Source organism: Leptonotus elevatus, chromosome 10, assembly GCF_054856555.1.
Source record: "Leptonotus elevatus isolate MCC_2025b chromosome 10, RoL_Lele_1.0, whole genome shotgun sequence".
In the NCBI taxonomy this organism is placed as follows: Eukaryota; Metazoa; Chordata; class Actinopteri; order Syngnathiformes; family Syngnathidae; genus Leptonotus; species Leptonotus elevatus.
The window spans coordinates 19440691-19455587 of NC_141248.1; the positions used below are offsets into that span (position 1 = coordinate 19440691).

General features: G+C 39.8%; 1 protein-coding gene across 1 annotated transcript; it reads left to right on the forward strand.

Moving 5' to 3' along the window:
- The first annotated feature begins 1475 nt into the window (after positions 1-1475).
- Positions 1476-11944, forward strand: inka2 (inka box actin regulator 2). The gene is made up of 2 exons (XM_086085958.1): positions 1476-1747; positions 8619-11944. Exons 1-2 carry the CDS (start codon positions 1694-1696, stop codon positions 9726-9728), a joined length of 1164 nt encoding a protein of 387 aa, XP_085942084.1. The 5' UTR covers positions 1476-1693; the 3' UTR covers positions 9729-11944.
- The last annotated feature ends 2953 nt before the right edge of the window (positions 11945-14897 follow it).

A 14897-nucleotide genomic window follows, 5' to 3' on the forward strand; every position in this document is an offset into this window, starting at 1 on the left:
TCTATTGCTGTGAGTGCTTGTTTGTTTGTATGTTTCCTGTGATTGACTTGCGACCAGTCCAGGGTTTACTCACCCAAGTCACTAGGGATAGGCTCCAACTCCCCTGCGACCCGAACGAACCCAAGTGCTGTAAAAAATTGATGGATGAAATTACTGGGTAATTTTTTTATTTTTTTATTATCCATATCTGATCCAGATCACACAATATAAACACAACATATAAAAAATACCATTACCACAGAGCAAAGCTAATTATTGTTTTTAAAACAGACCAGTTGTTATTGTCTTGATGATTTGCCATTGCCGCACGTGATGCATCATTTGAACGACATCGTTCGAAGCTAAGGCGTGACTAAGTCACACTGACGTGACTCTTCACACGCAACTTTCACTTCTGTATGGCCGCGTGTGCAGGAACAGGAATTGCAATGAAACAGAATGGCGACTTGTGAACTTTGGTTCGAAACTCAAATAATTAATTGCTTGGAGTGCTGAATGGGGACGAGGCAGATTCTGATGGGGCTATAGCACCCCCTAGCCCTGGTTTAGCGCTGTGCATGTTTTTAGCCACACCTTGGCTGTAAAATGAAACACATGCACATGACACAACAGCTTCTCGCTTCCCTTATTATCAAACAGAAAAACAGTGGCGATGTCTCTGACCACCTGAAACATTTCTAAACCAGAAAAAAACATCAGCTATTGCCCAACTAACAACATACAGTGTACAGTAAGTTACAATTAAATGCAGCAAAAATGATGAATGTGTGTTGCCATTGCGTAGGAGAACCACACATCCTTGTTTAAGCTACATTTTAGGGGTGCTGGGGTTCAATTTAGGGGGTGCTTGAGCACCGTCAAAAATGGGCTAGAAACGCCCCTGGACCACATTTCGACAAACGACCATTTTCATTCCCGCCTATGGATTTTAATTTAGAGTCGACAGTGAACCCATACGTCACATGCATGTTTTCGAATGTGCAAGAGAAGCAAAGAACACACAATTAAACTCCATGCAGGAGGCCCCGAGTCGAGATTCGAACCCCAAACTTCGGAATTGTGAGGCAGATGTATAACCGCGAAGGCACCGTGCTGCTAACTTGAATTGTTAGTTGTTTATTTATCATCATATTTGCACACTATAGCTAGTTGTGTGTGTGCGTGTGCGTGTGCGTGTGCGCGTGTTTCCTATCCCCTTTGTGCTGTGACAGCTGAACGGAAGCGAGCGTATGCACCAACAGCAGCTGCACGCCCGGATGAATTGATTCCAAATTGTCATCATAACAATAACATGCACGTCTTCTTAACGCGTACATGTTGACTGTAGTTCTACAAAGTATCGTATTTACAAACACATATTTTTGACACACGCACACACAACGATATTATTTATTTCCCCTCACGGTTACTCATAAACACAATTCCACGCCCACGAGGTTTGGCTCAGGATGGGATAAGCGACGTCACAGCTGCTCTTGAATGGACGCACGCACACACGCACGCACACATTTCGTCACTCGGCGTTTGACTGCTTTGGCGTCACACGACGCGAGGATTTCGCGCACACTTGTCGTTCGGTCGCTCCACGCCGCTGCATCGGAGCAAAAGACGTCATCAGTCTTCCACAGTCGCGATGCGACAGTTTGCGTGACATTTGACGTGTTTTTTTCTTTCCCCCTCTTTTCATCTCGACATGTCCAAAAAGAAGAGCATGGACGTTTGTCTGCGTAGATTGAAACAAGAGCTGGTACGTGTTTCATTTTTTTTCTTCCTTTTATAGTTGACTCGTGTGAAACTTAAGTGACGAATTAATGAGAATCATTTATTATTATTATTGAATGCTTTGACTGACGTTTAGTCAGGCTCGCAGATGTGTAATATTTGACCTACATGTGTTTGCACTGCTTTGATCGACGAGTGCGCGCGCGCCACTGTTACTTCACTGTTTTTTTCCCCATCTAATTGCATTTTTAAAAACGCATATATTCATATAAGTATATTCTTTAAAAAACGAAATTGAACTTATTAAAAAAAAAATACTATTAAAGCAACACTTGGGATTGTTGATGACCGAGTTAAACAACTATAGTAAATATTATATGAAGAAAATAAATATTTTAGGCTTTTGTATTTCATTTATTGATAGTGTGGACATGTTGATTTAATGCTTTATTTTTATATGATGTTGCATAATATAGCATATTAATTACATTTGTTTCTATATAAAATAAAACAGATCTCATAATGAAAGTGTATAATTATTAATAGCTGATTGTAATTATAGAGCGATTTTAAAACACTGTTCTTTCTTTCTTTTTTAGATATCATTTATTTTATTTATTTATTGTTATTGCTGTTTCATTTGTAGACCCCCCCCCCCCCCCCCCCCAAAAAAAAGAGGTTGTCACTCTTCCTGCCATTGGGAACAAAACTGAGCGTAAGCGTCATCACGGACAGTCGACAACATGCCGACTCATCGTTTTGTAAGTTCACATGAAAAGTGTGAACACTTGCCGGGTGACGGGAGGTAGTAAGGGGCTTTGGTGTCAGTCACTGCGCGGTGACATCAGGTCACGCTCCCACTTTTGACCCTTGAACTTACAAGCTGCGCGGGTGCTGCCGACCCCTTCAAGTGTCAAACTTGCGCAGTCAAGAGCAGAGTCGAGTTTCCGTGTCAGCGTAAGAAGCTTCTCTCCGGCAGTGTCATTCTCTTGCATACGTGTTAAAAACATGTCATTGGAAGCTAACAGTAAACTGTTAGCGTTGTCATTACAGTTCAGTAAAGCTTAACACGATGCTGTGATTTAGTATGCGTAAAGACAAGATAGCTACATACAGTAAATAAATAGTGTTGGACATCTCACAGTGTGACACAGTTTTAAATTTTCCTTTAAATGATTCAAATTCGTATGATACATTCCACAAACTTGCTGAAAAAGCATTTCCTCATTAAAAAAATGTTTAATAAACAAAAAAAAAACCTCCCCCAACACTAATGTTGACCCCAAATCTGAGGACAATCACGTTATTCCTGCAAGATGTAGCGACCCCTACAGGACTGGAGTGGAACAGCGATGGCCTCAATGTACAGGGTAAACTTTTCAAGGGTTACCTTTGACGTGATATCGCAGGCGATGAAGTCAGTATGCTTTAACTGGTCGTCAGCTTAAAAGTCATGATGACTCAGACGTACAGACAGACGGACCCGTGCTCGACGTGCTTGTGAGTCACGGTGCAAAAGTGCTCTTCACACCTGTTTCACGGAGTACCAATCATTAGATCTTTAGACGTGACGTTTTTTGGTTGTCATTTTCATTTGGTTTACACCCAAGGCCATGAGTGAAACATGACTTTTGGAACGTTCACATCAAATCTTGAATGCATAAACCAAGCTGTAGAAGTAGCTCGTGTAAATCACGCTTGTTTAAGTTTGTTATCGAAGGAGCTTACAGTGTCTTTAAAATGGCAGTTTTGAGCTAAATGGGCCTTCCTGTGTATTTTCAAGTACAGGTTTTTCAGACTTTGGTTAACTTAGGTCCACTGAGGATAGACATGCTAACCAAATTTCAACAAGCGTTGGGGTCAGAATTTCTAAATAGTTTCTTGGACTCCAGAAAATGACCCATTTAAACCAAAATGGCTGACTTCCTCAGGCATAGGTTTGTGGTACTTTTTTTGTAAGTCTACTTATGATAGGGATGCTTACCTAATTTCATGTCGATAAATGAAACGGGCTTTTAAAATAATCTATAGGACAAGTTTGTCTTTGAAGGACTCCTAAAAACAACCCTAAAATTGTTGTTTCAAACAAAAATTACCAACTTTTTCTGTCATTTTTTGGGTGTGGTTTCTTGAGACTTTTTGGTGGGTCTACTCATGATCGATAAACACATTTCATGTAGCTAAATGAAAGTGTTTTTTGCGGGCTGAATTTTCAAAACAATCTGTCGGCCAAGTTTGAAAGGCTGAAAATCACCCTAAAATGATCGCTTCAAAGCAAAATGGCAGACCTCTTGTCTCTTTTCAGATTTTTTTGTTTTAATCTGTATACTCATGAAAAACCTCAATTTTCTTTGAATAGCTTCTGAAAATGACGCTAAAATGTTCACTTCCAACCAAAATTGCCAACTTCCTGTGTGTTTTTAAAAAATGGCATCTTGCGACTTTTTTTCTGTGTGTGGGTCTACTCATAACAAACACCTCTACCAAATTTCATGTTGCTACGCAAAACTGTCTTGTTACCTCATTAACTGCCATTGACGGCTATAGACGACAAAAATTCATTTGAACAATTTCTATTAGTTTTACATGTTTTTCCACTTTTGTTAACAAGAGTATGAAAACCTATATATTTTTTATTGTACATTTAGAACATATATAAAATGTGTGATTAATTGTGAGTTAACTATTGAAGTCATGCGATTAATGACAATTAACTCATTCACTGCCATTGATGACTATAAACGTCAAAAATTAATTTGAACTATTTCTATTAGTATGGCATTTTTTCCACTTTTGAAAACCTAAAAAAAATGTTTTAGAACAGATATAAAATGTGCTTAATTAATTACGAAAAAATTAAATCGCCCGATGCCTCTAATTTTTAATAATCTTTTGTTCTTTAAAAAAAAGTATATATTTTTTTAAATTATATTTTCTTTTCTCTAAAAAAAAGAAAAGAAAAGATGATAAAAAATTAGGGGTGTCAGGCGATTATTTTTTTTAATCATAATTAATCGCATGACTTCACTAGTTAACTCATGATTAATCACAAATTTTATATATGTTCTAAATGTACAATAAAAAATGTTCTAGGTTTTCATACTGTTGTTAACAAAAGTGGGAAAACATTTTAAACTAATAGAAATAGTTCAAATGATTTTTTTACGTCTATAGACGTCAATGGCAGTGAATGAGTTAAAAATTGTAATCGCCTGACGCAATTAAAAACAAAATTAGGGTCGTCATGCAATTAACATTTTTAATTGTAATTATTCACGTGACTTCACTAGTTAACTCACGATGAATCCCAAATTTGACATCTGTTCTAAAGGTACAATAAAAAAATACTAGGTTTTCATACTCTTGTTAACAAAAGTGGGAAAAAATGTTAAACTAATAGAAATAGCTCAAATGAATTTTTGACGTCTATAGCCGTCAATGGCAGTAAAGGAGTTGATTACCAAGCTCCAAACATGAACACATCGAATGTTATTTTCATGTTTATCTGTGTGGACGTCGTGACCGCGAGGCCTGAAACAAGCTTCGCTTGTTCAAGACGAGACCGTTGCTGTTATTTGCTTCACACTTTTATTAGCCTGTTGATGTTGACCTGCCTCCATATAGAGAGAGCCTCTATGTTTGTGCTCCACAGATGCCTTCATTCCTGTGCCCTTGACACACACACACACACAACCATTCATTTTTAATGAGCCGGCTGCCGGGGCAGGAAGGAGTCTGATAACCTCAATGTTATAAAGCACCCCCCCCCCCCCCCCAACCCACCGAACAAGCAACAAGACTCTCATGTTAGAGCCGCAGAAGAGGCGCTTGTGTGTACAGTATATAGACTTTTTATAGCCATTCTATAATCTATACTACTATAATACAAATTACTCTTCATGCATCAGCTGGGCTCTGAAGTCACCCAAAACTTTATTGAAATGCTGCCAAGTCTCCACGCAAGCAGGTCGGATCTCGTCTGAAGATCACAGGAGCAGACTCGATGATGCAAGAAGTGCACCAGGGCAGTAAACGGCTTCCCCGCGGGCGTCGGTTTCATCGTCGCCTTTAAATCGGACTGGACGGATGTTTCCTAACGAGCTTCTCGGGCTGTTGGCGCCTTTTAAAAGAGACGTCCAAAAACATCTGTGCTTGACTTCTGAGTCGTTTTTAAAGCAAATAAATGCCAGGCGGCTAAAGGTTGAAGAGGCTGACATATTTGGGCCACTCGCTACAGCCGCGGGTCAGCTAACATGTGGTGGAATACGAATTATTAATGGCGCCTCTGAAAAATGGAAAAATAGTCTGGCCTTCTACCAATATCTGGTTATGACTCAATCACACTTTCTTTCATTAGCTGAACATACTTAGCCAAAGGTTACAAGTTCAAGACGCATGATATTGGCCACACATCGGCATAATCACAAGAATATTATATGTAAAGCAAAAATATTTTCATGTAAAAAAAGAAAGAAAAAGTTTAAAGTATATATGATTTGGAGATAAATGTGTCAGGCAACAACAACAGACTGTCTATTTTTATAAACCCTTTTTTAATTAAATGTATTTAAATCATATATTTTAAATAATTGGTTAATGCACTTTTTGATCACTTGAGTCATTTAATTCTTAAATTTATTTATTGTTAGCTTTTTAATATACAGTATTGAATGGCATTAGAATTTTTTTATATTACATTTGAATTCTAAAAATATTCAACAATCAATAATTGTATTCAAATTATGATTTTTTATTAAATGTTATTTAATTATTGTATTCATTATATGCTACTTTTGTATTTAAAATGTTTACTACATTTTGTATTTGTTTTATGAAGTTGTTTTGTTCTAACCTTTAATTAAATGTAAAAAAACGGAATGATATATATTTTAAAAATCTTTTTAAAACAGTTTTTAATTATTTGTGATGCTTTAAAAAAACTGGTGACTGAATTAGCTCGAAAAAAATATTTTATGCTAATTTTCATGTCTTTTTTTTCCAATGCATTTTTTATTATTTTACCTTATGCTAAAATAAGTATTATATTCCTTATCATTTTGAACCTTGTAACAAATCAAGATTTTGACATTATATTTCAAAAATATCATTTTCAAAGCATTCTATTATTATTATTACTATTATTATTATTATTATTATTATTGCTACTGGCTGTTTGCTCATGGCCACAATTGACTTTGGAAACATCTCCTTATTCATTACAAACATTATGCAACATGTCCTCCTCCCACGGGGCTTACAGGTTGTCTTACATACAGAGGGTGTGTGATGGGGGAGTGTGTGTTTGTAGGGGGGGGGGGGGTCACAATTACATATCACAGTCTGCTGTTGTTACACAGACCCTTCGATCAGCCATATGTAATCATTTATAATTGAAGCCATGGACTCTCATCGGCATCTTAACATATGTCCGAGGACCCCCCATAATCCCGCCCTACTGACTCTCACTGGCAGACTCTCATCTCATTATCACTCCGTTTACCGCCCGAGTGACCCCCAAACCCCCTCACCTTACGCAGTTTGGGATTAGTCTAGACTTGCAGCTCTGATTGGTTGCCCCCATGCAAGACTGCCCCATATATACATCATCCATACGTATGAGAGCCAGTCAGGTTGGTGCATTTGTGAGATGACAGTGACATGCTGACTTCATAGACGGTAAGATGATGACTTGAATGGTGTTTTCTTTTTTTTTTATCCTTACAAAGATTGGAATTGCAGTTTGTTAGCATTCTAATTGTTTTTTGGGGTCCGCAAGTCCAAAAAAAATTTTGAAGCTGCAATTTTGGGCGAAATGCATTTTTCATACATTGACAAATTCATACTCGGACAGTTGGGTGATGCTAAATTGCCAATCTTTTTTTCTTTTTCTTTTTTTTACCTATGGACAGTAGCACCTCCTTGAAAATGGGGGAAGCAAATTAGCCAGGTTCTATGATCGACATGAAATATGGAGGAACTGTCTATTGCATGAAAAAGTCTCAAAGACCTATACATGAAATTGAAACGAAAGGCGGCCATTTTGGTTTGGCAATGTTGTAGTAGTTGGCTAAGCTAAGTTTTCAAAGTCCATCCATGCTTGTGTATTGTATGTACAGTATCCATTAATGTTCTTGGTTGAAAACAAAACATGAGGTTGATGATTCACAAAGTGGGTCAAGGAGGCCAAATGATTCAGAACTTGGCCAGCGGGGCTTTTTGTCTGTCTGTGTGCCTTCAAGAGATGATGTTGGGTCACGTGACTCAACCCTCGAGAACGGATGAGAGGCGTATGCAAAGATATGACAAGAGTATGATTGCAGCAGAAGCAGACAAAAAAAAAAAGGGCGTGAAAAACAACCACGAGTGTCCTGATTACATTTTTCAGCAAGTTCGTGTTACATAAGTTGGAGGCTATGAAAATTCTCCACGGACTTTCTGTAGGATAACATGAAACAGTGTGGAATGGGCATTTGTCTCCATCTCCTAACTGTAGCCGATTGTACCAAATAGCAGTAAAAGGTACGAAACTGTGATATAATAAGATGTGCAAAAGTGGTCATGGTGAGAAGGATTTGTGGGTGTATCTTAGATTACAGTTAAGAGAAAAACATACATACAATATTGTATTGGTTTAATTAAAGGCGGAAAGAGAGTGAAGGGGAAAGCTGGTCTGTTTTGCAGCTGTCATGGGTTGGACTCACTCTTGAGTGCGAGCCATATGGGTCAATATGGACGTCCAGCCAAAACAGCCTGTAGACCTGCTGTCATGTTTCATTCTGTCAATTCACGCTGTTGTAATTGGATTAAAAAAGAGGAACAGTTGAAGGGTCCAAGTTTGGACACTGTGAAGCTGAAGTGGACAAATTCTGATTGTCATCACTCTCTTCAATCTCCAGGTGTCCATGAAGGAGGCGGGAGATGGTCTCCACGCGCAGATGAATTCCATGATGGGCGCTCTCCAAGAACTCAAACTCCTTCAGGTCCAGACCGCTCTAGACAACCTCAACCTCTCAGCTCGAGGACGGAAACATCCGCAGGACGTGACTGTTTCTGACACTTCTTCAATAGCAGATCCCAGATTGCACTCGTCCAACGACCCGAGCTCAAGTCCTCGGCCATCTACAGAGTTGTCACAAAGCAGATACAGTGAAGGGACACTGTCCTCATCGAGTTCCAGTCTGGAGATGGACAGAAGCGAGGAAGGAGACCTGGAGGCTGTGCCGCGGAGATGGTCGGGCTACGCAGCGCCACAGGTGGATTTCTATGGACCCACGGTGGGAAACCCGCCACCCGAGCCCTACATGCAGCCTCCCAAGCGCAACCAACCGCTGGACCTGCCGGGCATCCTGTACAGCCTCTCCAGAGAAGGTCCGTCCCTGGACAACGACTACTCCCAGGACAGCATGGACGACGCCGGCGACTGGACTTCGTCGCTCATGAACCGATGCCGCAATCGGCAACCCTTAGTGCTTGGTGACAACGTCTTTGCCGACCTCGTAGGCAACTGGCTGGACTTGCCAGACATAGAACCGGAAGAAGCAGGGGAGGAAGAAGAGAAGAGGGAGGCAAGGGTGGCCGACGGCGGCGCTGACGGACCGGACACGCCGGCTCACCCGTTGCGCCTCAGCCGATCGCAGGAAATCTGCAGGAAGTTTTCGCTCACGACCAACATCTTCAAGAAGTTCCTCCGAGGTGTCCGTCCCGACCGGGACAAGCTGCTCAAAGAGAGGCCCGGCTGGATGGCACCAGAGATCTCAGAGGGTGACCTGGCCAAGAGGCCCAAAAAAGCGGCTCCAAAAAGCTCAAAGGGCAGCTTTTATCTGCCGTTCTGGGCCAACGGACAGCAGGCTAAAGAACGGTCGGAAACGCACCCGAGTAGCCAAAACCACTTCCAGCAGTTCCATGAGAAGCCATTTGCGGGGATTTACTTAGACCGGAGACCTCCAGAGGGAAGACTGCAGAAAATGCAGCCCTTGTTTGACTACAACACAGCAGTGTGGGTCTGATGGCTGGCACCGCATTGGACCGGCAGCAGATGCAGGCTGCCAAAATGTGAACGTCACACCTGCAATCCTTGTGATCAGGTTTTGTCCGACAATCTGATCACTTTCAACTTTCTTCTTGCAGTGTCTTTTGTACAATCTATGTGTTTTCATTCTTCTCTGGATGTCAGACTGGATCTGACTACCCCAGAAGTCGGTACTTTATTATCTTTTTTTTTTACCAGACACTACAGTCTTGGGTTGCATGGGTTTATGTTTGATATATGACTATACGCGCACTTAAAAACATTCTTTCAGTTTTTAAGATGCTTGGGAAACTAAAAGATTTCTTTACCATTTAAAACTGTTTCAAAGTGTTCTACAAGGTTTTTTTGTCTTGTCTTGTGCAAGTGAGCACCATTACACCCCACCCCATACAGTCCTGGGCCAATGGCAAATCTGGTTTATGTTACAAGAACGTTGGGGGAAAAAGCAACAAAAACTTTTTCACCTGCTGAGGCAGCACTTCATACACTACATTGTGTCTATGTCGCTTGGACACACCACTGAACACTAACACCACCCACCCCATCATCACTGCGAACACAACTTCACCGCACAATCAAGTAGTTTGCCGCTTATTAGAAGCTAACACAATTTTTTGTGCATCTAACACGACTACATTTCTGCATGATAGTGTTTTAGACAGCGTAGTTTGGCCTTTGAGAAAATCTCAGACATGTTTTCAAAAAAAGGCTGATGACCATAAATGTATTTGGTTGTTTAAACTCATTCACTGCCATTGACGGCTATAGACGTCAAAAATGTATTTGAACTATTTCTATTAGTTTAACATTTTCCCACTTTTGTTAACAAGAGTATGAAAACCTAGTGTGTGGTTTTTTATATTGTATTAGAACAGATATAATTTTTTTGATTAATCGTGAGTTAACTCGTGAAGTTATGCGATTAATTACAATAAAAAAATAGTACTCGCCTGACGCCCCTCATTTTTAATAATCTTTTCTTTAAAAAAAAAAAGATTATTAAAAAAAGAAAAGAAAAAAAGAAAAGATTAATTAAAAAATTAGGCATCAGGCTATTACAATTTGTAATCGTAATTATTTGCATGACTTCACTAGTTAACTCACGTTTAATCAAAAATTTTACATCTGTTCTAAATGTACCAAAAAAATCTAGATTTTTTTTACTCTTGTTAACAAAAATGGAAAAAACTAAACTAATAGAAATAGTTCAAATGAATTGTTGACGTCTGTAGCTGTCAATGGCAGTGAATGAGTTAATATCACCCCTGGATGGTCGACATGAAATTGAGAGACAAATTATATATATACAACCAATTAGAAAGTGAATTTGACTCATTCTGTCCCCTTAATAGGAACAATCTCATTCAGAGGATTTAAGCTACAGACTACCCCCCTTTGAAACCAACAAAGGTTCAAACAGTGGTCACTTGATTTAATTCAGGGGGAAACTGATTTATTATACCGGACGTTAAAACGCTTTCCAATGCTTAACAAGATCTGACTTTTTGAGGCTGGCAACGCAACCAGGATTCTGAGTGGTCCATCCATTTTTTTTGGGACCGTCCCATCATTGCGTCATCTTGGCCCCAGCAGGACATGAAAGAAATCGAGTGCATGACTAGTTCACTTCAGTTCAATTTCTAGCGCCGTTTTCTTTTTGCCAGCTGTCACGTCACATATTCTTAATGACTCTGCTGTGCGCACACACACTGAGTCAACTGTCAGTCCACATGGGTTACTGGCAGAATGGAGGGGGGGTGAGCATGGCACAGCATACCACTGCCATCTGCTATCAGAACATTATATAAAGAATACGAATGGACCTGTTAAAACAAAAATGGGTGAAATGTACTGATCTTGTACTTATTACACTCGGACCACTGGTAGAATGCAAGGACAATCTTCTGAGTTTTTGTTTTTTTTCTCATATTGACCAATCAAGAGGAGTCATCTGGGATTAGGCCTCAGCTCGTATGCAGCCGCTTGGCCAGATGATCCATATGGTGCAGTCTAAGGATCCAGGTCACACACACATTTTGCAAAATGGCCTCTCTCACTCTATAATGATGTCAAGTTATTGATTTGTTTGTTCACAAGTTGGACATTCTCAGCATCAAGATGTTTTGATAAATGTGCGTCGTGTGTTTTGTAGACTTGTCACTTGACTCTTTGTATACAATAAATTTGCTTAAAAAAAAAAAGCAGTTTTGTGCATCACTTTTAAATATAGCAATTTTGTATTATACATTTAAAAACATTTTCTTTTTGAAAACAATACACCAATGTAGACCAATTCCCTAGTAAATAAAAAAAATAGAAAATGAAAATATTCATAAAATTAAAAAAATGTCATTAACACTGGTCTACATTAGAAAAAAGAAAATCTGCGTGGCTGGGCCAGTATGCTAAAGAAAAAAAGAAAGGAAACAAAAGTGTAATAGACAAACTGGAGCATATGGGGCATAATGAATCCTCACTGCAAAAAAAACTGATATGGAAAATATTTGTCTTTTTTTTTTTAATGCAGACCAGTGTCAAATCAAATTTGCAAATAAAAAAACTAATATTTATACATGAGATTAAATATATATTGTTCTTACAATGCATGAGAATATTGCTTGGTACATTTAACAACATAACGGATCTCCTTAGATTGTACTTAATGTGGCAGAAGATTTGAAAGTAAACGCATACGAAACTTTGTATGGATTTTGCTTCGTGCGGCTCCCTCTCCATTTTACTCCGTGTGGATTAGAGAGCTGCTGCATGACTAAAAAGTTGATAGAGCTGGCTCGCTGGCTGCGCTCTAAATTGATTTCTAAATATGGAGCGGCAGTCATACAGCATCTTCAATAAGTAAAACGCTGAGACTGTGCAACGCGCTTCTGACCGCATCCACTTTTGTGCGCCTGCATGGCAAAGAAAAAAGAAAAAAAAATGAAATAAACAACATAGGTTTTGTCACAAATTTCTCTCGGCTCCACTCTGATGATATCATACTTGCTTGTCAAAATGAATAGATGTAAACAAAGCTTTGCTTGTCGCAGTTGTGGAGACTTGATGTTACTAACATATAGCATACACGCAGTCCATTTTCAGTCAAAATACACTGATGTCCTCGTTCCGAACAGCAACCAGCATACCAACATCAAACTGCAAAAATGGCCGACCATCGTTTTTGCTTTCATTTCTTCTGCACACACAATTTTGGGACAAATGAATCCATTATTGTGAAATCGTACCATGCCCAAAATTGTCATCGTTTTCTTTCACACACCATTTTGGGTATTTTATCTCATATTTATATGTCCAATTAATCCCAACAAGTACAGTATATTGCTAATAGCATAGCACGGACTGTAGTGTGTAATTGCGTATCCATCAATCCCATTTGTATGCCACATTTTTATTTATTTTTAATCAAGACCAGACTTAAAGAAGAGCCTGCAAATGTGTGGGAGAGAAAGAGACTAACAGCTGCAACAGTAGTGCCGCCTTCTCATCTAATTCAGCTTCCCCTGGGATCCCAGCAGCGGACTGTCTGGACATCGAACCCCGCCTCGCCTGCCCCCACCCCACTTTCTCACCCCGCCTCCCACTCCAGCCTCCACTTGTCAGCTGTCGCTCTCACACAGGCCAAGACTCAAGTCACTTTAGCAAAGCTGTTCGGTCATCGCTCCCCTCGGTTGTAACATCGTAGACCCAGTTTAATAACCCTCAATATTCTCCACTTGACAAAAATGGGGCTGTTGTAAAACTGGTGCAGGTGAATCTGCAAAATAGCAATACTTGAATGCCACGTCCAAAAACACTGAAAAGAGTTTACAATGCGTTTTAAATAAATAAAAAATAAAAAATATATATATATAGTAACAATTCATCATCTCAGACATAAAATGAAAAGAATGTGTCCATTGTTACAGAACTTAAAGAAAATACACAAATATGATAATTTTAGGGGTACAACAATGCGTGCCTGCGTGCTCTCATTTCCTCCCAACCACGTCTCTCATCTATCAGTGATCCTTCAGCTGTGCAGCCACACCAGCTCCGCCTTGACCCCGACGCTGGAATGCGCTCACGTTTCACTTTTTATAAATCGGCCAGCGCGAAGACGACGAAGAAGAAGCGGAGAATCATCGTCACTCAGCAATACTTTTTCTCCCACAGGAAACACGAGAGCTCTTCAATGGCGGCTTGCTAAACCTTTGTACATAAACACCACCACCACTCCCTCAGCAATTAGATTTGTATGTACGCTCAATAATAAGGCCCTGTTTATATAGTGAACCCTCGTTCCAGATACACCCGCTATACAGAGCTTCCAGAAAGTATTCGCGTAGCAATGTAGAGACATCTAAAACCTAAATGTCTTAAAAGTAAAGGAATCAACCTTGCCGTCCCAATACTTTTGGAGGGGACTGTGTGCACGCCCCTAAAACCACACAGCAAAACCGGATTTGAGCGCGAGATAAAGAGTTAAAACTGGGGCGAATTATTGCGGGATTTAACATCTGGCCGGCTGCTTACGATCCGGTCTCACACTCTTGTTCTGCTGATGTACTGTATGGACTTCATACACGCACGCGTTCAAATATGCCGCATGGAACATTATTAATGCCACTGCAGTACGCTATACGCGCAAAATGCATTTATAATTCTCCCTTTGCTGCAGGGTTTGAAAAAGACAAAAAAAGTGTTGGGAAGCAGTAGAAGCAGCACTGTGTGCAGATGTGGCTTCTGAACAGGCCCCCCCCCCCCCCCCCCCCCCCCCCCGCTGTGTTAAATAGGTCACGGGCTAAGTACTACACAATGTAGAGCTTACATGATGTACACTTTACGAAAGTTCATTATCCAAAGAGTGATTGAAGTCAAATTCGTCAACGAAAACTAAACAACAATAATTTTGTCAACACACATTTTTCACTGGACTAAAATCAGTATGCATTTTCATCGACTAATAAAGACGAGATGCAAATGTACTTCATTTCATAAAAACTGGACTAAAATCTACGGACATATTAGTTCATGAACAAAAACGAGACGAAGATTATATGATTTTGTAAAATGTTGTCTGTGCTAATCTGTCACTGTGACGCTGTCATGTGACACACACCCTTTACAAATCTGCAGCTAGCGAGTGCAA